Genomic DNA, 25126 nt, shown 5'->3' with positions numbered 1-25126 from the left:
ATCTTCCTCGTTCTGCTGTTGGAAAGCGAGTTTCAACTGCACAGATGTGTCTCTCCTCTGTGAACATGTGAGCTGATCGCAGTAGTTCAAGATGGTTTATATGTACATGCAGTGATTGTGGCTCTGCAGCTCTTTTCCTAAGAGTTTATTGACCTCTCTGTAGTTTTTGTTTTGCCGAGCAATTATGAGACTTTTACGATATATCACAATAACAGCGAGGTGTCTGGAACAGTTTTGTCTAACTCCCCTGCTTGTTGTAACAGTCTGCGTGATGTGATGTGAACGCAGCATCAGACCTGAACATAAAGAGGTTTTCACAGTTTTCCTTCCCACACCTGCTGATCAGAATGGACTGATGAGTTTGATGCTCAAACTGTCAACACATTGAAGGTAAATCGTCGGACTTCTCGGCTTTCTAAGAGTGTTGTCTTTGTGTTTCAGTGTCAGTGAGCTGACACATTTTCATCATGGTGCGGTTGTGTTCAGTCAGCTGTTACTGATGCAGAGAGTCTCCATGAAATCCATTTTTATCTCCCGTGAAGACAGTTTTATTTTATGTCTGTGAATACCAGAAAATCAACTTTATGTGTTTCAGTTTCATGTTTGACACGACTCTAAAATACTGTGCAGCTAATAATTCAATAAAAATTATTGTAAGCTTCATTTATAAAGTGTTTGACAGAATAAGAGACAAAAGAAATGAGGCATGTTTACATGTAAAAGAGACAAAACGACAGATATCCAGGTCAGAGCGTCTCTGTTGAACCTGACATTTCCTCTACGATCCTCCAGTGTTCACGGCGGTTGTGTTGCCTCTGTGAATTATGGGACGCTTGTCTGGAGAAACAGGCAGATTATTTTCCTCTGGAGGCCTTTTAGCAGCAGGAGTGTTCAACACATCAAACATCAGTGGGAGGATTTAACCACCGCCTCCACCACCACCACAACAACAACAACAACAACAGGCCTCTCATTCACTCAGTTTAAAGACGTATAAGAAGTTAATGTATTAAAGCAGTGATTTATTTAATATAATTTAAAAACCCTCCTGGATCAGCTGGAAAATGCATCGTCACAAAGCTGAAAACTGTTTTTCTGAATGGATGGATGGTTATTTATCAGTAATCTCATTGTGTAAATATTTTGTTAACCCTAGTCTAACCCTAGCCTGGAAATCCAGACCCAAATCTAGAAAGATTTAGGGTCTGGCTATGAGTAATGCAAATGGTCCAACTCGAGGGGCGGCACCAAGCATGCATTTGAAAATATCACTGCACGCAATTGGATAACACTACGACCAATCAGAACAATACACCGGGTGAAGTATACACTTAGCTACCAGCGGAGCTAACTGGTAGATTAGACGTCCTTCTTGCAAGCGGAGCTAACTGGTAGATTAGACGTCCTTCTTGCAAATGAAAGATTCGAGCGCCGTCTTCTGTTCCTCTTTTAGAGAAAAAGCCAAGTCTAACTCGTTCATTGTAGCGGCCAAAGCCGTTTCAAACAACTGGTGTTCATCCGTAGCCATCTTGCAATGTTTACTGACTGATTCCGGACTTCGTCGTCGCAGCGCTGTCGTCATCTGTTTAGCTCGCCTCTGGCCCGCCTATATCAGATACACCGATGTGATTGGTGCAGCTCGGCTCCAACGGCATGGGTAATGAGCATCATTACTGATTGCCAGAGTGACTCGCTGAGCAAATTCAAATTGTGCTCTTGCGTGAACTTTTGATTTCCAGGGTAAATTAACCCCACAATATTGATAATTGAGATACTTGTCCCGTCCGATGTGCAGCTTAAACCGGCTTGATTTAGTTGATTTAACGCAAACTGATCGAACCAGCTTTTATCATTATAACATTAATTCATTTTCCGTTACTGCTTATCCCGTCAGGGGTCCTGCAGGTGTGCTGTCATTTGGTGAGAGGCAGGGTTCACCCTGGACAGGTCACCAGACTATCACAGGGCTGACACATAGACACAGACAACCATTCACACTCACATTCACATCTACGGACAATTTAGAGTCACCAATTAACCTGCATGTCTTTGGACTGTGGGAGGAAGCTGGAGCACCTGGAGGAAACCCACGCTGACACGGGGAGAACATGCGACATTCATAGAGACATGCCCTTGCTAATAGTGTCTGATAGGCCCTGAAGGGAGTATGGCAACATGAAGAGATCAAATTTCAGTACAGGCAGGAGGGGGAGAGCAGCGCACATTGTGTTTAGCCTCTAGCGGGCAGTGGAGATTGTAACAGTGCCAAACCAGCATCACCACAGAATGGGACCACGGGCAGGGCAGATGTGCCGTTTTGACGTCAAGTTATCTGTGTGACCCTCCGCTCTCCGGAGATTTAAAAAGCAGCTTGCAGCAGTTAGCGGCTAACTCAAAGAAGAAGAACAGCAGCTGAAGATGTCTGCAAATTTGGAAAACAGTCAAACAGCCAAAAATAGGGTTTGCTGTGTTTTTAGTACAGCAGTGGTTGCAAAAAATGAGTTTCAGTGTGGACAGAGAGCTCTGATGTTACACACGAACATCGAACGCCTGTTTGCTGTTGGGAGGCTTTGTCAGTATGTTTCACTCTGGAGCAGCTGTTGAGTCAAGTGTGACACCTCGTTGTAAAGTTTAGTGTACCAGTCCAGCCTGTTGTTGGTTTAACATCAAACTGGTTTGTTTTTACAGCGGCACAACTTCAAACATCCACAGCAATAAAATGCAACACACACATTTATGCAGCAATAATATTGATCCAGTGGGAAAACACTGCTGAACATTTTACTGCAACAAACACACTTTTACTTTAAGTACTTAAACTACATTTTACTGCTTTTATTAAAGGTTTTGAATGCAGGACTTTTACTTGCAATGGAGTATTTTCACAGAGTGGTATTAGTATTTTTACAGCAGTCAAGTATCCAAGTACTTCTCCCGTCAGTGTGTTTGTTGGACTTGGGACAGTAACACGTCGCTACAGGCTTCTTTCCACACACAGTCCTACTTTACTCTCCCGAAGATATTGAATCTGCTGTGATTCACAGACCAGACGCAGATCTGTTATTAGACACCCTCAGGCCTCGGTTTACTTTTCATTCGTCCATGTTTGTTGATCTTCTCCTCCTGTGGTTCAGACTGAAGTTGAGTGTGTTGATATGTGGTGACACACAGGAGAATAGGACGTCTCACACACACACACACACACGGTCTGCAGGTGAACAGTGTTAAACATACCTGTGCTGTCAGACATCAGGATACCTGAGATAACTGTCAGGACGAGTCGCCTCTTGTAAAGAATTTGTCGCTGCAGAGTGAAGACTCGGCACAGAGAGACCCTCAGAGTCTCTGAGGAGAAGATTTGGTTGTTTATTGGGTACAAACATTTATATATTACATCCCCTCTTCTTCAGAACATACAAAGCAGGAAAGACTTTGGCTGACATCAGACAGAAATGTCACCTCACTCTGTTTCCATCCTCAGTCTGACATGGCGTCCACTCTAAGGTCTCGTTTATACGACAATGATTTCAACTGAAAACAGTAAACTTAAGTTGCGTTTTGGCCGATCGTTTACACGACAGCAGCGTTTTGGGTGCCTGGAAACGCAACGTTTTGAAAACGGGTTCCAGAGTGCAACTTTTTGGAAACGGCGGCATCTTTGTTGTCATGTAAACTTGCAATATGCAGTTCTTCTGAAAACTGAGACTTTTCACACATGCACATTACGCTTCCAGTCACTAGGCATGCCGACCGTCACAACAACAATGCCGAGCTCTGTTTGTGCTACTCACCCTGTTGATTTGAAGTGAAGTGTAGATCTGTTACTGTAGCAACTCCACCTCGTCGTCCATCCAGACAAAGTTATCGGTGCATGCTTTCGCCATTGTGTCTTCTTTGTTTTGGTTTGTAATCACCGCGTTGTAGAGGAAGGCGCTTCAGCGCAGGCGCATGGCGTCATGCCATGATGTTGCTTTGCAAATTTACACTGCCACCCATTGGCCTGGCGTGCATACTACAGCGTTTCCAGTAGATTTTGCGGCTCTGTGTGAACGGGGATCGTTTCAATAACGTCGTCATATAAACGCAGAAATTTTTTAAAACGCAAAGGACAGACTTTTCCGTTTTTAGAGAAACCGTTGTCGTCTAAACAGCGCCTACCTGATTTCATTGGGGGAGGGGGATTTGATTCACCAAACTGATCACTAGGGACCAATGTATTCGCCTGAATCAAACATCTCGTTAAGTCCACACTGATGCGTAGCCATGCCAACATACCTGTTTTACCAGGCTTTTAAAGGCAGTGAAGTGAAGTAAAAACAAACTATGATGTCAGGCAACATTGAGAGAACGTGTTGATTTAGAACAACCTGAATAGCAGCGTCTATCTGTTATTCCTCACTGGTTGCGGCACACCACTTGACAACGCTTGACAACAGACCAACAACGGTGTTAGTCCCATCTTTGGTGCTGATTGGCTAACTGAGTCCCACTGCAAAGCTAATGGGTTATTTTTTATCGTGTGCTTTCACACCTGCCCTGTTTGGTTCAGTTCAGTCAAACTCAAGTTCATTTGCCCCCTCAGTGTGGTTTGTTTGGGCAGGTGTGAACACAGCAATCACACTCAGGTGTGCACCTAAACAACCAGACTGAGACCTTCCTGAAGAGGTGGTCTCAGTCCGGTTCCAAAGGAACTCTGGTGCGGTTGGTTTGTGGTGAGAAGGTGTTCCGACCTGGATGTGAAGCAACTGCAGTCACATGACACATTGTTTGGGTTAAACATGAGCATGTTACAGTCCTGGAGGATTATTAATGTGCACCTCCTCCTGTACTGCCTTAATATGCACATTCAGCACATCCAATGCATCAAAACATTGTTTTCTAGTTGGAGCCGCGCCTCGTTTTCAAACTGTATGGTTTGACTAAAATGAACAATGACAGCAATATAGTCCACGATGAGCAGCGCTAAAATCAACCTGCGTAGTTGTCCCTCCATTGTGACATTAGAAAGTGTCACATTTATCTTGCAAGTGTACTCTTCTTCAACGTTTGCTTTACTTCCTGGATTTTTCCCACATGGAAATTCTGACCAATCAAGAGCAGCTTTCTCACACAAGGCATTTGATCTGGTCCTCTTGTAAATGCTGCCGTGAGAACACGAACCAACTCTAGGCAATTATACAACTTTGGAACAACATGAGTCCCTGATTCAGACCAAAGTAAGACAACTTGACAGCCCCCCTTGGACTCAACAATGAACTGATAAAATTCTGGTGGTTGAAGGTGAAAGGTCACTGTGACCTTGTGAATGTGAATCAGTTGTGGGCGGACTTAAAGGTCTGGATCCAGGCAAGGAAAGAACCCTTATGTACCCTTTTGTTGTACTCTCTTGCCCCCTCACTGTACCGGCCTCCAGTGTTCTTTCATCATGTCAATATTCACTCAATCTGCCATCGATACGTCCCGTTCACCCCGTCCAGTCTGCTCTCCTGCCCTCATGCCACCCCTCGTTCCCAGCCCTTCAGCTCTGTATCTGAGAACTGTTCAAAATATACACATATATTAATCACCTTAAATGCTGTGAATGAATTAATAATCTTTTTAGTGTTCTGAAAATATAAAAAGCAGGTTTGTCTCCCTCATCCCTGCAACACTTCTGCACCGAGTCATACAGATGATGAACAGCGACACTCTCAGTACCAGATGGCCCTGTTCAGGGGCGCGGGGGGGCTGCAGCATGTCCCAGCATGCACTGGGAACAAACACGTTTCCAGTTCAGTTCCCCTGCATGTCTCCTCTGTTCTGTGGGAGGAAACAAAAACTATAAAATCAACTGTTAGATCAACACTCCGACTCGCTCCTTGACATTCCTCCTGCGCTGCGTTCACTGACTCCATCAGATTACGTAACATCCTCGACAAACAGGGGTCTCCTCGAAGTTCATAACTCTCTGAGGACCTCTACACACCCCGTTACACATTTCTAGTATTATATGTCATGAATATTTCCTGAAGGGTGTGCACACAAAGTCAGGCTGCAGTGTTCTTAGTTTATATCACTTTGCTAGAAGTCAGACGCCTTTATTGTTTTTGCAGTGTTTTTATTTTCTGAAGAAGTTGAAATAATCTTAATTAAACAACAGCGGTATTAAATCCTGACTGATTTTGGAATCAGATGCATCACACACATAACGAGAACTCTCTCAGATGTTTTTCTCTCTAATCCCACGTACTCACTTCAAGATCTGAAAGTAATGGCGCATCGCACGCTGCAGGATATTATTAAAGGGATAGTTCTGTTTTTTTGAAGTGGGGTACTTATCTATAGACAGTGTGTTACATACAGCTGGTGTCAGGCGGCACGCCCCCTGTCGGAGAAGCAGATCTACTGCTGTGGAAGGGTGAACGCTATATTCAGAATATTTTCACTACTTCACCTTAATGTCACACAGTGATTTCTGACAGGTAAATTAAAAGCCAGACTCCACTGAGAAAAACAGTGATTTAATATTGCTGAACACCGGAGCTGCTGATCTGGCTTTGACAAGAGCATAGATGAGGAACTAAAACTGGTAACGACTGCCCCATCTAAACAGCCTGTGTGATGGCAAGCGGTGAAAATACTCCCAGTATAGTGTTAACTTAAACTGCTACAGGTTTTTTTTTAGGTGGCTACAACATGTTTTGTTGCAGTCCCCATCAACAGCAGTTCATTGCTCAGCTTCCATGTTAGACTCCAGCCTGCTTCTCCAAACTGAAGGTGCGCTGACTGACATCTACTGTATGTAATATACTGACTATGGATAAGTACCTCATAAAACCCCACTTCAAGAAATCCAGACTATCCTTTTAAGATTATTGTGCCAGACGGAGCATGAATGCACCACCTCACATGATCTCATGGGGACACAGATGTAAACAAAGTAGACTGCATCGATAAAAACAAAAGAGGAGGGTTAAATGAGTCTGGGTGAGAAAATGGAGAACACACGTCGTCTATTTTTGTCATCAGATGTCTTAGTCGTAACAAGGCCGAGCTAGCTGAGCAGTTGTGTGTTTATATCTGCAGTATTTATTTGGTTTGCAGTATTAAGCTCATGTTGAATGGCGGACTCAGCAGGGACTAGAAAACCGGTCTGTTGCAGGTCGTTGCTATGGTTTGACCTACTTGCTGGAACAGTAATCTAGGTTTCATTACATATAAGAGTCTACTGATGTGACTGATCTTGTCCTGTTATTAGTCAGACCCTGTGTGATTCCATGGAAACAGAGACAACAGTGGCAAAAAGTTTGTTATTTTGAGAGCTAATTGCCCCTCAACATGAATATATTTTGATTATATATTTTATTTTGTCTGTAATAGAGGAAATTATCTGTCAACAGCAGTATGCTAGCTAACGTTAGCCTCAAGGGTTAGAATGTTTACTGTTGCCTGGCAACACCGTCAGCTGCTCCGCACTGATATAATCATAAGTATAATCATCTAGATTTTATTTTAATTTTTTTTGTAAACAAATTTTTTATTGAATTTGAACTGAAACAAGTTATACATTTCACTGTCGGTTCAATCATACACAAAAAGGAATAGAAAATCAGGAAAATAAATAAATAAAAAATAAACAAGGACTTATTTTTTTGTAGATCACAATCCAAAATGAGGTAGTTTGAAAAATATGTAAGTATTCCAATGAGTAATAGATTGTTCGTTGGGTTGACTAATAAAATAAGCACACAAAAAAAAACAAATTCACATAGCTGAGAAAAGTAACAGTAGTCCATACTGTTAAATGTACAGCCGTTATAAGATTGCTTTAACTTTTAATAGCCATCCTGAATTCCCACCCAACCCTCCCTGTTCCATAGACCCCTTCCCAAAGTGAGCTGAACCACGTAGCATATAATTAAATATTAAATATAAACATAATCAGAGGAGAAAGAAAAGAGGTAAAAATAAATAAATAAATAAATAAATAAAAAGGTAAATAAACAGACAAAATAAATAGAAAAATAGGTACTTAAATAAGTGGAAATATATATATATATATACACACATATACACATTAAAAAAAAAACAACTTACTAGCATCAGAGTCATTTTGATGGTCTACTAAAGCTTCCCAAGGTTGAGTAGCTGGCTGTGTGTGTGGTGGGCAGGCAGCAGAGATGTTAATTTCTACGGTACCACCTCACCAGAGGGGAGGAGGCGATCGCCATATTCAATTAGTGGTTTCCAGTGGTCATAAAATCACTCAATATAATCATCTAGATTTTAAAGGTTAAGTGACTAAAGATTTAGAGGGATTTAGTGCCATCTAGTGGTGAGGACTGCAGATTGCAACCAGCTGAAACTTCTTCCGTGGTAGAATTCCTTCAGTGTTTATTTTTGAGGAGGTTTTTACCAGGAGCTGAATTATCCTCAGAGGTCTATTTCTCTCCAAAACAAACCGACCAGCTGATTTAAAAACATGGAATAAAGCAGTTTCATGTTAAAAACGCTAACGCTAAAATGTGAATGTTCCTATCTAGAGCCAGTGTTTGGTTTGTCTGTTCTGGGCTACTGTAGAAACAGTGCAACATGGCGATCTCCGTAGATGAGCACCTGCTCCCTATGTAGATTTAAACAACTCATTCTGAGGTAACGAAAACACAATGATTCTTACTGTCAGGTGATTTTTTACACTAAAGAAAACACACTGATTATATTATATTCCATTTCTGTCCCCCGCAGTAGCTCTCGGTCATGTTGGCCTGCAGCCGGCCTCCGTCCTCAGTCACCATCTGCGACAGAATATTGCTCTGTGTTTTCCTGCTTCTCTGCCAAACCCCTTCACACATACACACACACACACACACACACACACACACACACACACACACACACACACACACATACAGCATCTAGCTAACACACATGTCCTTATTATAAAAATACGTTTATTTATTTGTAAGGTTGGAGGTTTTATTTAGAAAATTAACTGGATGTATTTCAAACTGCAGATAACCTTAGTTTCTTATGTGCACAATCAGAATATACAACAGGCATAAAACCAGAAAACAGAAATAAAACAGCCTAAGAAATAAAAGAAAATTAAATTGAAATATAAAAAACGGTTTTGCAGAATACAAACAAAATAAATGACACTAAGAAGATCTCACTAAACTTTGAGGTACTTGTACTGTATATTTCTACTCCTCTACATCTCAGAGGAAAATATTCAACTTGTCACTTGACTCCATTTATCTGACAGTTTTAGTTACTTTATAAATCAAGATATTTGATGGTTGAAATCATTTTCCCTGTACAAACATTTCATGGTTCCAGCTTCACAAACTTTTGCTTTATATAATGTCAATAATTGTGAGTCGGGCTGTCAAAAGATTAATTTAAAATCACGATTCAAATCAAATTTCAAAACACTTCCAAATGTGGTTTGGATCAGATCAGCAAAAATGGCATTTAATGTGTTTTTTAAATCTGTCCAGACTTTATAAAATCAGTCTGGATACAATCTGAATATTCTAAACCCAGATTAAGGCTGGCAGTCTGAACAAGGCCTCTGTGACTTCCCTGAAGTAAAGGATCTGAGCACTTCCATCCACCACTGACCTCCAGCTTACTGCTGATCTTGCAAACCTCCAGCAGCCACCTTGACCTGCGTCCTGACACACACACACACAGACACACACACACAGACAGACACACACACACACAGGGTTTATCTGCTGAGCTCCAGTTTCAGGACGTCCATTGAAACCCCTCTGCAGCAGTTTGAACAGTCGTCCATCTTTGTGTCTTCCTGCTTGTGCCCTCTGTTACATATATGATGTATGTTCTGTATTTTAGGTACTGTTATATATCACTCTTTAGTTTTTTAATTTTAAGATTCAGTGCAGTTCAGAGACACATACATACAGAGATCTACTGTATTTTTCATGTGTACTGTATTTCTGAGGGGTAGGAATCATCAGACACTTCATGATACGATATTATCACAGTATTTAAGTCCAAATATAATATTACTGCAATTTTAAACAGTTTCTGATAAAATCTATAGCACTATATGGCATTGTGATTTTTTTTCCCGACTTCAGTTCATGTTCTGAAAGGGAGACTTTGTCAACATCTGTTTTGTTTAGTAAGATAAAGTTTTGAGTCTCACGCTAATTGCAGCAAAATGAATCTCAGACTGGAAAAGCAATATATTTAATTGTTCTGGTAGGCGACCACAAGTTGAATTTGTATTTGCAAAATTATTATTATTATTATTTATAGAATTAAAAAGTAGGTACGTGGAGCCCGTGGAGCCATACAGCATTGCCACGCAAATAATTGTGATACTTTGCTGTATTGATTTTTTCCCCACTATGAGGTCACCTCATCTGAGACAGAGACAAAACTGTAAAAATCAAAATATACTTTTATCAATTAAAACATTTCAGCAGAGGAAGTATTTCACATTGTATTAATATAATGAATCAATCAATCAATCAGTAATTTTTATTTCAGTTACATACATCTGGACAAACAAAGATTATTTCACACAAATTTTTGTCACAGTCAGTGTCTGAAAAAGGAACAGGCTGAAGGCCCAGGCATCAACTATACCAAAGAATTATTTATACATTATACTCTAAATTATAATCCACAATTCTTTTAGATTTTGATCCATAATTACTTTGCATTTTAAGGCTTTTTTCAAAGTCAACAGAGAGCTACACAGTCTGAAATCAGCACTGAGCTCATTCCATAACTTGACTCCCAAAACTGAAACACATCTGTATTTTACATTTACTATTATTCTATAGTAACTGTGGGACATTACAGCTCCTGATATCCTGTTGATGCAGCACAGAGTCCAGGTTCTTCTCCAAAGCCTGTAACAGGATGCAAGTTCAGCCGGTGTTCATTCTTCTTCACCTTATCCTCGATGTTCACATTAGAGATCTGCCACCTGGCGAGCTAGCAGAAGTCTGCCGAAGAAGAGTTTACAGACTAGTGAGTTGTTTTTCTCATCCTGATGAGTGACTCACAGCCACTGCCGCCACCGAACAAAGCCAAACACAAATAGCACCACCAAAACTTGTAAAAAAGACAGGAGCCCAAATTTAGCAGAGCTGGTAAAGATGCAGCTGGAATCATCCGTGCCTACGTCACAATGCTTTGGCCAAATACCTGCAGAACCACTCATCAGACTGACAGGCATTTGCCTCAGCTGTGCTTTGGTTTGCTGATAATTTGGTAACGCTAGCATGCTAACACCCAAAACCAGGAAGGTGAACATGGTAAACATTAGACCTGCAGCATGTTAGCATTTAGCTCAAAGCACTGCTGTGTCTCAGTGCAGCCTCACAGAGCTGCTAGCAGGACTGAAGAGTCTTATAAGAGTCTATGAAACTCTTATTATATATTAACAATACGGGGCGGCAGTAGCTCAGTCCAGAGGGACCTGGCTTGAGAAGCAGAGAATCCCTGTACGAGCAGGGACTGGTAGCTGGAGAGGTGCCAGTTCACCTCCTGGGCGCTGTCAAGGTACACCTGAGCAATGCAGCTCCCAAATGCTCAGGGCGCCTGTCCAAGGACAGATGGAGACAACTCTCCATTTAATGCATGTATAGGTCCCGGTTGTACATGTGTGTGTATTTCAGGCCTGTGTGTATATGACAACAGAGTGATGAAAAAATTTAATTTCCCCTCGGGAATTAATACAGTATATTGTCTTCTTCGTCTTAATCTAAGAATTGTGTCTAAATACTTTAATTATGTCGTGACACACCTGAACATTCAAACAATTTTTAAGTCCTCGGGTTTTAAACCTTTACAGGACAAGTTTTAATAACACTGTTCAGTTGTAAATGTTTTGTTTCGTTTCCTCGAGTGTAGAGATCAGTGCACAGATATGTTGCAGGAAATTAGTTTAATTATGAATGCAGGTGGCTCACATCATGACTGACAGTTACTGTGTGAAGGAAGCACTTTAACGTATTCATGTGTAGACCTGTTTTATAGGCCTCCTGCCGGTGTGTTTGTGTTTGTTTATTCCTCTGGTCGTTGTTTACGTCATCACATGTGAAGTAATTTTGGAAAGCGGCTGCGTGTCCTCTCAGTCCTCCTGATGCTGCTGTTCATAAAGTGAGCCGGCGCTCTGTGGACGGACTAAATATAGACGACAGATATTTAAATCTCCTTCAGCAGTCTGCAGTCGTCTCAGCTCCTCCACTTTCAGCTCTGCTGTCTCTGTCTCTCTGTCTGTCTCTCTGTCTGTCTGTCTGTCTGTCTGTCTGTCTGTCTGTCTGTCTGTCTGTCTGTCTCTGTCCGTCTGTAGTGATCCAGTTCTGCCGCTCACTCCTGGATGATAATTACTGTTTACTGCAGAGACGCTCAAGTGTTGCTGTCAAACATTTGGTTTCTAGAAGCTCGGGCTGAGATTAGGGGACACCCACAAACTGTCCCAGAGGTCTGAGTTTACCAAGGAGGCTTTAAATATCTGAACCTGATGTTAGCAGGTCTGTGACGGCCTGCACTGAGGCCCCCGCACCTCCAGACACCATCTGAGGACAGTGAGCTCAGCTCAGGACAACAGAGCCTGAAGCGTTAGTGGTTCAGGTCCTTTACTGAATTAAAAGTACAAATATCACACTGTGAAAATACTCTGTTACAGTTTAAGTTCTGCATTGACGTATATAATTATAATCAGGAAAATGTATTTAAAAGTTTAAAAAGTGTAAACATGTCTGATATGACTGTTACACTCTCTTATGACATCTTTAAATGATTATGTCAGACTTCATTCAGACTCTACAGAAACAAGGTTAAACTCACCAAAATGTCTCAGCTAAAGTTTCGTTATGCTTCTGAGTACACTTGATGTGCACTCAGTTGCTCTGCAGTTGCTGTGTGCCTATCATAGTTCTGTTGGTCTATGTCACTATACAATTCCCGCCAAAGCAATTGGGGGCGCGGTGTTCTTTTATATACCTACCTAGACTCTGTGACGTCTATGGTCGTTGCTCGTTCATTGTTTGTTTATCTTCTGGCTTGGCTCTAGTCACAGTGAAGATGGCGACCGAGAGAGAAAGACTGTTGTTGGAGCTCGAAATGATCGACATTGAACAACAAATGCTCTTATTACAAATGTTATGACGATGAGGAAGAGAGAGGCGACTGCGCCAATGGTCTGTACGGGTGCATGTCATTGGTTTGACAGCCCATTGGTTCGACATCCCATTAGTCCGACTGTCCGCGGTGCTGAACGGCTCGCGGCGGGCGTATGGTGCGCCGCGACCGGCTTGAGGCAGAGCAGGCTCACGGCTTATGTGTTTGTCACTTTCTTTTTCATTTTAACCCACACCATGATCTTTTCCTGACCCTAACCAAGTGGTTTTTGTGCCTAAACCTAACCAGACCTTAACCACAGGGCATCATGATGATTTCGGAACGGACTTCGGAACAATGAGTTTAATATGGTCGGAACAATGGGCTGTCGAACCAATGGGCAGTTCCCGGTCTGTACGCCCGTTGAATGGCTCGACTTTTGAAAATGTGGTACTGCAGCAGGAAGTGAAACCTTGTGAAATGCCGAAAATGATGTAGTTTGAAGGACCAGTCATAGCTCTTGCGGTCTGCGTTGGGTCTGTGTTGCCTCAACGCGTGGGTACAACTTTTTGGAGGTGCACATTGCGTCACCGTGTCGGTCATAGAGCGACGCAATGCCTCCGCAAAGCCCTCTGCGTTGTAGGTACGCAGAAGCACAAACCTTGCTTTAGTCTTGTTAATTATCTAGTTGGTTAGTCAACTGTTCAGACAATCACCAACTCTTGTTTGGTCCAAATCAACCCTTGATTCACAGAGTTTGTGATGTTTTCCCCGCAATCTCTCTACTGTTGCAGGCCGGCTGTTTACAGTCCTGTCATGTTATCCCCACACTGTCAGCCCGGCTGATCCACCAGTGGACACTGACCTTGCAAACATGAGTTTATCAGAAAGAGGAGGTTCTGTATTTTTGACGGTACTCAGTGGTATACCTGTTACGGTCACACCTCCCCAGCCTGACTGAGGCATTACAATTATTAACATTATTTAAATAAAAGGTTTGTGAAGCTGAAACCATGAAATGTTTTTACATGAAAGATGAAGATAGTTTCACATTCATTTTCTGTCAGTAAACTCATTGCTACATGGACTAATTGTTGCTGATGTACTTTTACATTTTAATGTTTTGTGTGCAGAAATCTTCCTTTGTCAGTAACTGAAGCTGTCAGATAAATGCAGCGCAGTAAAAAGTACATTATTTACCTCTGAGATGTGGAGCAGTAGAAGCATAAAGCATAAAGAGGAATATTACCTCAGATATGTACAGTTTTACTTAGTGTTTGTTGGTGGGCTGAATGCATCACTGGTGGAATTCCCCCTAACGTGTATTTAAAATGAAAGTTAGCTGAGCACCCACACTTTGGTTGGCCTGCAGGCAAAGTAACGACTCACCAAACAACACGAGTGGTGAATGATACCGAAACTAAAAGATGTTGTCAGACCGGAAGTCCTTGTAAGCAGAGGCTTTTCTTTGCTCCTTCAAGTCAATGAAAAGATCATTTTCACTTCCTCACCTGCAGTTTACAGGAACAGCTGCTGGGTGGCAAAGTGATAATATAGCTTATTATTTACATCTCATTTGTTTTTTTCCTGTGTGGGTGTTTCTGTTATTTTTCTCGGTGGCATTCACAAACCTGGCTTCTGTGTCTTCACATGTGAGGACAAACATGTTCCCGTCCTGTTTGTGTTTCTGAGGCAGTAGTTATTTGAGGCCGAACATCTTATGGTAAGTTTTGACTTTCACAGAAGATGTTAGTGGTTTCACTGTTGACTGGAGCTTTTTAGTATTTGTTAGAAGAGCTGCATCTTATAAGGCTGCAACTAAGAGTTGTTTTCAGTACTTATTATTTTTAGTCTTATGTATTTGTCATAATAATATAAGAATATGTTTTATGTTCAGACTATAATGTCCTATAATCCCTCATAATATCAAACAACCTGAGCTCTGCTCCATCTTCTCTGTATAATCTTTAAACTCTGCTGTAAAACAAAAAACGTTGACCGTGATGTTCGTCGGCGCTGTGAGCTGTGCTTGTTTGTTGAGTGCAGTTTAATGAATGAGCAGTGACATGTGCACTTTGTGATGTGACCACAGACTGTTGTTTCTCCTGAATGAAGCGTTACGTGAGGGAAGTGATGAAAATACTCACAATCTGATGATGAAACATCTGATGGAGATAATTAACGCTGAGCGATCACTTTATGATTGGTCAGAGTCGACTCTGGTCACACGTCCTGTTTCTCAAACATACTACTGTATTTTCCAGTGGTTTAATTAAACTTTGTCGATCTTCAGTGCTCTTAATGTGCGTTGCCTTGTTTCTACATGTGGCTCTACGTCTCTGCGACATTAAGAATTGTGCCAAGCCGTGAAAAAATTAATGAATTACATAATAATTTAAAAAATTTAAATAATAACAACAATAAAAATAATTGGGAAATAAGAGATGAAGCTTGTATTATTATGAAACAAAGAAAACCATCTATAAGCTGCTGTGACCAGCAGATATTTTTGGATATATTAACCCTTTGAAACCCAGAATGACATCATTATTCTTGTGCTGCTTTCAGGTGCCATTCGCAAGTATTTAAACCTTTGAACTTCAGAGCAAACTGATGCCATTTCTTTCATAAACATGGTAAAAAAGGCAGTGAGCAACTTGGTAAGATGTGTCCCACAAATTGCCAAAAAAAAAAAAAAGATTGATGTAGAATTTTTTTTAAAAAAAGAAAAAAGCTTGGGAAAATTTATTTCTAATAATTATTATTATTATTATTACATTTTTTAATTATGTTGCAGAATTATTATCATTTATATAATTTCCCAGGTCATTTCCTTGTTTGCTTGTTTTTTTGTTGTTGTTTTATTTGTAATTTTATTCATTTATTTATTTATTTATTTTTACTGCTTTCTTGTTAATTTGTTTGGTACTTTCTTCTTTCCTTGCTCATTGCTGCATTCCCATGTTTTAAAAGAAATCAAGACAATTTGCTCAGGTTTCAAAGGGTTAACTTACCAAATTCAGTCATTTCATATATTAACAAAGACAGAAATAAGTACAAATAAATAGATAAAAGGTAAAAACAAACAAACAAATAAACTTAAAAAATGTAAAATAAAATTAAAAATAGGAAGAAGTGTATAAAGTAAAAGTATGTTCCGAGATTAGCTAAATGATAATTGTACCAATAGCCTCATTATTCTGCGTTTCTGTTGTGATGTGTTGTGTCTGCTCCTGTGTGCTGTGGGAATCGATCATGTGACGTGATGTCGCTTATAATGTGCTCATTGAACGTGTCGAGAGACGATGTCAGTCGCTGCTGTGTGAGATGCTGATGTGTTACTGAAACGCCCAGAGGAGACAAAAGAGCCACTGTGGCTCACGACGCCCCTGTACCATCTCGCACGGAGATACACACTCACACACACGCACACAGATACACCCACACAAACAAACACACACAGATACACACAGATACACCCACACAAACACAAACACACACAGATACACACAGACATCCCTGCAGTGTTTTTGTGGTGGTGATGTTCACCTTCAGTTCTCAGTAAAAAGCTGCCGTGTCTTTCTCAGCATCACTTTTCACTTTGCTGAGGAACTGGAAATTGAACGCTGTTACTTTTCTTCCTCACAGCATCACTGACTTCCTGTGGCAGGTTTTCAAATTAACTGTCAGAACTAGAGCTAAAGACTCTGACAGCTTCTCAGGTAGGACTGCACACAGACAACATGAGACAACAAGACCAGAGACGCTTTTTAAATAACTTAAAGTAAATGACTAAGAGGCTGATACTTATACTAATACATTATCTAGTAGGAGCTGGCAACATTAAGATGAATGTGTATTTAAGCGTGGTGCAACAACACACTCAGAATATAAAAGTATATAATCAGTGATGTTTTATTGACATAAGAGCAACAAAAAAAGTCTGTAACGTGCTGCCACAGAGTTTGATGTGCTCCAGTCAGCTGTGAGAGGTCAACTCTGTATGTTTGAATGGTCTTTGATGGTTTTAGGTCGTAGAAAGTCCTACTTACGACCTGATTTTATTTGTTTTGTACGTACAACGGTTCAACTAGACTGACAGAGACAAAGACCCCTCTGAGCAGCAGCTGAATAAGAACAGAAGAATCAGCAGTCACTGGTGAAAGAAACTGGAAGCTCAGCATCAAAATATGTGCAGAGTTAAATATGAACAGGTTCCTGTTTCACTGTCGAGTGCTCAGTAATGTTTATAGCAAAGGTCTTCTTTTAACTTCACACAGGAAACAGTTTAACAGGGACCTGTTCTGCTCATTTTCAGGCTCATGCTTGTATTTTTGGGTTTCTACTAGAACATGTTTACATGCGTTCATGTTCAAAAAGCACTTTATTTTCCTCAGGCTGCCTCTGAGCACTTCCCTCTGTTTGAGATGCTCTGTTTTAGCACCTGTTTCTTTACACACCCCTCCCAGAGAAAAGCCCAGTCTGCTCTGGCTGGTCAGTGTTTCCAGGTCTCCTGCATCCCAGGCGCCTTGTTTACACACAGATTGTGTGATAGAGCCGCTTCAAAGCCCCTTCATTACACCGTCTTTGCTTTTTTACACAGCACCAAACAACAGCAGCAGCATGTGTGTGAGTTTAGACAGCATGCCGGCATCCCAGAATCAAAACAGGCGTAACGAACGTGACACAACAGCGTTGGCCTCTAGTATGACATGTAACATACTTGTCTGCAGCGTTTTATGAACAACAACAATAGCATTAACATGGCGGTAACAATCATTAATCGTCTCTGTTCTATGGCGGCTGATCTTGTTCTCTGCTCGGAGGGAAAAGAGCTCCAATTTGCAGACATTTCTGGCTGCTCTTCTTTTTCTTTGAGTTAGCTGCTAACTGCTTCCAGCTGCTTTTTAGATCCCCCACTGTGGGTCGCACATATAACATGTCATCAAAACGTCACACTCGTCCCGTCCTGCGGGCTGTTCCTTTTACACAGACATTGATTCAGTGCTGTTACTACTTCTGCTGTGGGCTTAAAGGTGAGACAACTCTGTCCACCCATTCTACGATCATACCTTTTACAAAGAATGGCGAGGGTGAATGACTGTACTGTGCAGTGTAAACGGGGCTCGTGTCTCTGCACTGGCTGTAGCAGCAAATAGCGGCATGTTCTCCCATTAAGAACACACACATCTGTCCCATCCTTGTGAACACAACATGTCAATAACACCTCAAGGGAATTTCTTCAAATTTGGCACTAACGTCCATGTGTAATCAAAATTAAACTGATTAGTGTTTGATGGTCGTAGGTAAAAGATCGAGGTCACTGTGACTTCCTGTGAATTTCTCCTAATTAGTCTTATTTAGTCATGTAGATTGTCCGTATTGTAATTTTATTGTGTTGGTCTACGACATTGCTCGTCTATCCGTCCAGGGAGGATCTCTTCCTGAGGTTTTTTCTATTTTTTTCCTGTCAAGGGGTTTTTTGGGGGATATTTTTAAACCAAAGTGAGGTTGAAAAGGACAGAGGCTGTCGTATGTTGTGCAGGCTGTAAAGCCCCCTTAGGCAAAATTGTAGTTTGTGATATTGGACTGTATGAATTAGAATGAGTTAAATCTTTCAGAGAGACAATGCCTTTCACTGTGAGTTGAACACTTGGGGTGAGGGAGCAGCGTTTTTACAGGGTCAAACCAGCAGGCTGACAGTTAAAACTCTTAAATAATGCAGATGCAGGTCTAGACTCTGTTTCTCTCAGCAGACACGTTGGTTTTCTGGTCAGAAAGCAGCCACGGTTCGTTTTAATTAGGCTGCACCTGGACAGTCTGTGGCCCCGTTTCCTCATTTAACTGTGCAGCAAAGTCACACCCAGTGTTAACACTTTATCTCCTGTAGTGTCGGTAATATCATTAACTGGAGAAATACTCTGATTTCTGAGGAAACCTGTTGGGTTTTTATCGGGGTGGTGAGACTGAAGCGTGAAGAAAGATGGCAAAAGAAAGAGTAGTTCAGGTTTTGGAAACAGAGAAGTGGTTTAAGGGACACCACAGCTGATAGCGGATGAATGCTGCAGCCTTCAGCAGCTGCTGCTGTTATTAATAACAGCTTCATTTGATAGAGTTGAGAAAGACTTCCTCTCAGGCTTCTCACTTCCTTTTTACTTACTTACTTACTTTTCCCTGTTTGTGCTTCAGGTGTCGTTCAAATAAACAAAGCTGCCCTCCATCTGCCAAAAACAATTATGTTAATAGAGGTGTTTCTATGATGTTGGCGTGTGTACAGTTTGTTCTTCAGTACATTGATGGTACATTCATTACATGTGAATAGTGGTGTTTGGTGTTTAAGCACTGAGGAAAAGCTTTTTTGTCGCATCAGCTCAGAACATTTGTCCTTGTTTCACCAATAAACACATAAAAACAGTAAAAAAAAAAAAATCAAACCTGTCAGCGTTACAGATCAGAAGCACAGAGAGTTGTTGACTAGAGATGATGCGCCGTCTCATGGTGGTCACTTCCTGTCAACGTTACAGATCAGAAGCACAGAGAGTTGTTGACTAGAGATGATACACCGTCTCATCGTGGTCACTGTTTGTGAACCGGCAGGTTTTTAGAACGTTACAGAACGACGCGTTACAAGTAGTTGCAACTTTCAGTTTGTCTTGTTGCAAATCTTTGGTCTGAGCTGGGCATTAAAAACAAGTCTGTAGGGTTTTAAAACACTTGGTTGTGTGGTGCGTTGGGTGTGAACAGATGACTTAAGTTTTATTGTATCTACAGAAGTGTTTTAGAGCAGTGACACACTGATGTTGTTGGCTCCCGACTGCACGTGAATGCACCACGAAGACCGGAGCAGACAGCTGACTGACACGTCAGTTAGTTTTAACGTAATGAAACCAACAGTTTTGTGCTTCTATGAATCTGCATTTAAAAGAAACAGTTGAACAGTCAACTCCAAACCATAGACACTCCAACGTTACATCACCGCTCAGCTCAGGGCAGACGACATCATGTCTTGACCTCGCTCCAGTACACGACCATAATGTCATCATTTGCTGCGGGGCTGAAACGTGACAAAGGGGCCTAATGAACTCCGCTGAGGGAGAGGGCAGTAACGTTTAGAAACCTGTTATTAGTTACTGTTTTATACTGAAGTGTTGGATATATATCTGGTCTGACAAGAACAAGTGATTTAAATAGTTCGGCTGTGTCTGTAACTTTACTATATTTTGTTGTCAAGCTGCTTTTAAAGTCACTGTAAACACAATTTAAGTTTTTAGTTGAACAAAACATTTGCTGGCTTTTGTTTTACATCTTTGTAAACTGACTGACATTTTTATAGACTCAACAATCTATCAATCAAAAATATAATCGACATATAAACCCATAATCATAATCATTCGTTTCAGCCGCGTTTTCTGTTTCATTTAAACAAGAAACAGTTGTTGGTGTTGGAAGCAGCTGGATGTACTGACACAGTGTAAACTGATGTACTGTAGTGCACCCTGTCAGTGAGGAAATCTGCTGCATTTCTCTGGGCTTTCCTGTGTGTGTGGTTTCCATTGTTGCACATGGCCCAGTAAAAAGGGAAGTGATCGTGGTGAAATCAGCTGTTTCAGCTAAAAATGGCGTTTTCTTATTTTTGCATCTTCAGCAGACAACTCCCTCTGTGTGGAACATGAAGTGAATGTTGGTGACAGCAGACGTTTTCTTTAAGAAACAGGTGACGTTTAGATGCATGTAGAGGAGAGGACAGAGGTTAGTTACTCTGACTATAGAATACAGGATGAACAGAAAAGAGATGAAACCTCAGTGACGAAACACCGAGGCACTGACCTTTCACCGCCTTATTTAAGAAACATTGGAGCGCCTCAGTGTGAGGAACACTAATATTCAATACATGGACTCACCTTAGTGGTGGAAAGTTACTGAGGTCATTCACTGAAGTTCAGTGTAGAGATACTTTACTCGAGTATTTCCATTTTCTGCTGCTTTATACTTTAATAGGGGCGGGGGAAAAATCAACAGCATCGTATTGCAATATTTTTGTGTGGCAATATCATATTAAAATGGCTGAAGTGAGATGAATTGACTTAATCTTATTTGTTAGATGAAACATATGTTGACAAAGTTTTCCCTTCAGGGACATAATTTACAGTTGAAAAAAGATCATAAATCACAATATATTTTATCGCAATACTCAGCGTATTGCAAAATATTTAAATCACAATAATATTGTATCGTGACTTAAGTATTGTGATTATATCATATCATGGATCCTCTGATAATTCCCACCCCTCTACTTTAACTCTACACCAAATATTGTACTTTTTACTCAAGCGATGAACACCTTAGCTCATCAGAAATTCTAAACCAGTAATATGGTTTATTTTGAAATGGGCCTTTCTGCATTTTACTTTTACTTCTTGTACTTTAAGTATACTTTGATGATAATGCTTTTGTACTTAAGTAAAAATGAATGTTTGTACTTAGTAACCAATAGTAGTAGTAGTAATAAGGTAAAAGTTCTGACTATTGCTTTTACCCTTAACAACACTGTTGTGTATTACAGCTTACTGAGGAAGATTTAATGATGTTACAGCACTGAAGAAATTTGCTATTTTTAATGCAAATCCTTATTGCACATATTCTTTTATTCTTCATGCTGTGAACGTTTGAACAGTCCGTCCTCGTCTTTTAAATACTGTAATAACATGATTTTTATTGTAGATTTCTGTTTTATATTTAAAGGGATAGTTCAGATGTTTTGAAGTGGGGTTGTATGAGGTACGTATCCATAGACAGTGTGTTACATACAGTGGATGTTAGGTGACAAGCCCCCAGTTTGGAGAGGCAGACTGGAGTCTGAAACCTGCTGCTGTGGAGGGGTCAGCAACAAGACATATTTTAGCCACCTAAAAAAATCAATATCAGTTTAAGCGTACACTAAATTTAGAGTATTTTCACGGCTTTACTTTAATGTCAGACATTGATTTCTAACGTGAATATAAGGCTGTTATATCGCTCTCTTCAAAGCCAGATTCCATTGAGAAAAACAGTGATTTAACATCCCTGAACACAGGAGCTGCTGATCTACTGCTGCCTCCATCAGTTAGTTTGTTAGTGTTACAGTGGGACTTGGGTGTTTAAAGCGTTAGTTTGGATTCACCAAAGTTACACGATAAATTAAACTAACTCACTCATCGAGGCAGCAGTCGTTTAGCAGCTTCCATGTTCAGTGAGCTAAAATTAATGTTTTTGTTGATGGAGTCTGGTGACTTTGATGAGAGCATAGCTGGGTGACCGTTAATGGCTCCTCTGTGGAAACAGGCTGTCTGACATTTACGCACCTAAGCACTAAGGTACTTTTTTTTTGGGCAATTTTTGGTTTCCGATTCTGGTTCAAAACGTTTGTCTTCAACTTTTGTCCATTTGACAGCTAGTTTCAGTCCAAAAAAGCTACCTGGCATCCTGACACAACATCAGGAAGCACCACTGTCTTGTTTCCAGCGTCGCTGAGCAACATCTGTCCTGACAACAGATCATTTGCTCTCCCATTTGTCCTGTCCCAGTTACTCTACTTTTAACCATTTCCTCTAACTGTATGGGATGTTTAGTGTGTGTGTACCGGTGTCCAATGACGTCTGAAGTCTGTGTTCATACTGCACTATTTACTTCTGCCTTTTTTCCTTCCATAGAATGAAAAATGTCCACAGTATACACCACTTTTTCTTAAATATACCTCAGTGACTGCAGTGACTCCACCCGTCAGTGGTGAAATCAAATGATGATATTCAGAAGTGCCTCAAATTTCAGTTACTGCTTGATTCACAGTAAAGTCTTGTACACAGTGAGGATGTTTTTGGTGCACGTCACAGAGGCTGTGGATGTACAGACTGAAGTCAACTGTAGATTTGTGTGTTGTTGAGGAGATAGTGGTGTGTTTCATCACGTGTGCTGCTTTGTCACCACGAAGTCATCGATGAACAGGAAGCAGGCTGCCAGTCCTCTTCCTGTTTGCCATCTGACCTTTCACCCCCTTCGTTCGTTCCACTTCCTCCGCTCTATCCTTTTTATCGTCCGTCTCTCACTTTCACCCTCTGATGACAGCGACGAGTCGATCGTCCCCTCGCAGGAAGAAATATCTGGTTCATAGGAAGGAAAGGAAATTAAATGTTGTATCCGTCAGACACATCAGCAGCTACTGACTCAGAGTTACAAGACAAGTATGACTTTTTATCATCAAATAATTTCAGTGAGTCTTAAACTGTCTTTTTGAAGCGACAAGCCTAATATTTGTTTTAAACTGTGAGAGTTTGATGCTTCTCTTGATCTTTTATTACAGTAAACTGAATATTTTGGTTTTGTTTTGAACTTCTGGTTCAAACAAAACGAGACATTTGAAGACGACAGCTTGTGCTTTAGATTATAAAGGGATTTCTTCTTTTAAGGTTTTTGGTGTCTTTTTAGACCAAACAGTTCATTGGTTAATCAGAAGCAAGAGGTGTGATTAGTCAGAGATCGGTTTGGTATTTGTTGAAGACTCGGATGGAACGATGGAGCTGATTATGCTGCAGGAGTAATTTGAGAGGTTTCTGCAGATGTTTGATACTTTCTCCACAAAAATGACTTTATTGTGATTTTTGTGAACAGCTCCAGTTTAACATCCTATAGCCACGTTTCAAACCCTGTGTGCTTTGAGATGCTCTTCCTGTGTTATCTTGTCTTTGCACAATTGCAGCAGTCTTTGGTCCTCAGCTGTTTGAGTCTAAATCGAGCAGAATGCAAGTTGTAATTTTCTCTTTTTCAGTCGGCTGAATGTGTGCGAGCTGCGGGGATTTACCCATGATGCAGCTGTAATCTGAGACAGCATTCTGTGCTGGAAGAGTAGAGATTAGTGGATGAAGACAGAACTGTGACAGTGGGGACGCCCACTTAAAACCCCCTGCACACTGCTCCCCGTCACGTTTTTAAACCAGGAGCACAGTGTTGAAGCCGACTCTTACAGCGACAGGGATCGTATCCCTGCACAGAAGCAAATGTGCATCTAGACATGGACAAGAGGCTCGTGGTTGTGACAGTGCGAGCTGTAAACATTAATAGCGTCCTCCTTGGCTGAGCTGGAACATAAACTAGCTCAGTTGCGCTAAAAGCACCAGATGGTGATGGTCTGATTCAACGGTGGCAGAGAAAGTTGCTATTCCAGCATTGGCATCAACTGCCTACACTGCGGAGCAACTCAAAACACCAAGACAGACTTTTGTAAAAGAGTCTAAATAGAGTCTGACAACAAACGAAATTAAACTCCTGTCAGTATCAGTGAAGCGTTTCAGAGATGGAGAGAAAATACTGCTAATAGTGAAGCCTTCTGCCAACTAGAGCTAAAGGCTCACGGCTGCGACTTCAAGTTCATGTTTGCATAGCTTTTAATTGACGTGTCGCTAAGCATGGAGCCCACACTGTCACTAACTGCAGTCCCTGGAGAAATATGATCATATTTTTGGAAAGAGTGATTCCAGAGAGAAGCAGACAGAGGGGTCTACAGTCTGTGTTTGAAGGATATATCCAGGATGTCAAACTGACTCAGCAGCAACAACAGGTTAAAAAGACAAAGATAGTTAGAAGCTAAAGCCGAACTATAGGCTACAGATCACAGTGTGAAAGTGAACCACTTAGCTAGCAGTTGATGCACACTTCCTTCTTTGGATTGACAACGTCGTTGATTGTACTGAACAAAAATATAAACGCAACAGTTTTGTTTTTGCTCCCATTTTTCATGAGCTGAACTCAAAGATCTTAAACATTTTCTGTACACACAAAAGACCATTTCCCTTAAATACTGTTCACAAATCTGTCTAAATCTGTGTTAGTGAGCACTTCTCCTTTGCCGAGATAATCCATCCCACCTCACAGGTGTGGCATATCAAGATGCTGATTAGACAGCATGATTATTGCACAGGTGTGCCTTAGGCTGGCCACAATAAAAGGCCACTCTGAAATGTGCAGTTTTGCTTTATTGGGGGGGTCTGGGGGGGTCAGAAAACCA

General features: G+C 41.0%; 1 protein-coding gene across 7 annotated transcripts in view; it reads left to right on the top strand.

Moving 5' to 3' along the window:
* The window catches only part of LOC126391488 (DENN domain-containing protein 4B-like), a 67412-nt gene that overhangs the window by 2250 nt on the left and 40036 nt on the right, over positions 1 to 25126 (top strand). For 2 of the 7 annotated variants that reach the window (XM_050046306.1, XM_050046305.1), the window contains exon 1: positions 23167 to 23306. The exons of 1 other annotated variant lie outside the window; for it this stretch is intronic. In XM_050046306.1, the coding sequence (XP_049902263.1) occupies positions 23254 to 23306 (53 nt within the window). In that variant the 5' untranslated portion in view covers positions 23167 to 23253. Of the gene's footprint in view, positions 1 to 14677; positions 14813 to 16737; positions 16812 to 23166; positions 23336 to 25126 lie in introns of those variants that run through there. 4 more of the 7 variants (XM_050046308.1, XM_050046309.1, XM_050046311.1 and 1 more) reach the window with 4 other exon arrangements.

The sequence above is a fragment of the Epinephelus moara genome, chromosome 6 (genome assembly GCF_006386435.1).
Source record: "Epinephelus moara isolate mb chromosome 6, YSFRI_EMoa_1.0, whole genome shotgun sequence".
NCBI lineage: Eukaryota > Metazoa > Chordata > Actinopteri > Perciformes > Serranidae > Epinephelus > Epinephelus moara.
The sequence above is the reverse complement of the archived record's forward strand: the minus strand, read 5'-3'. Positions and strand labels throughout refer to the sequence as shown.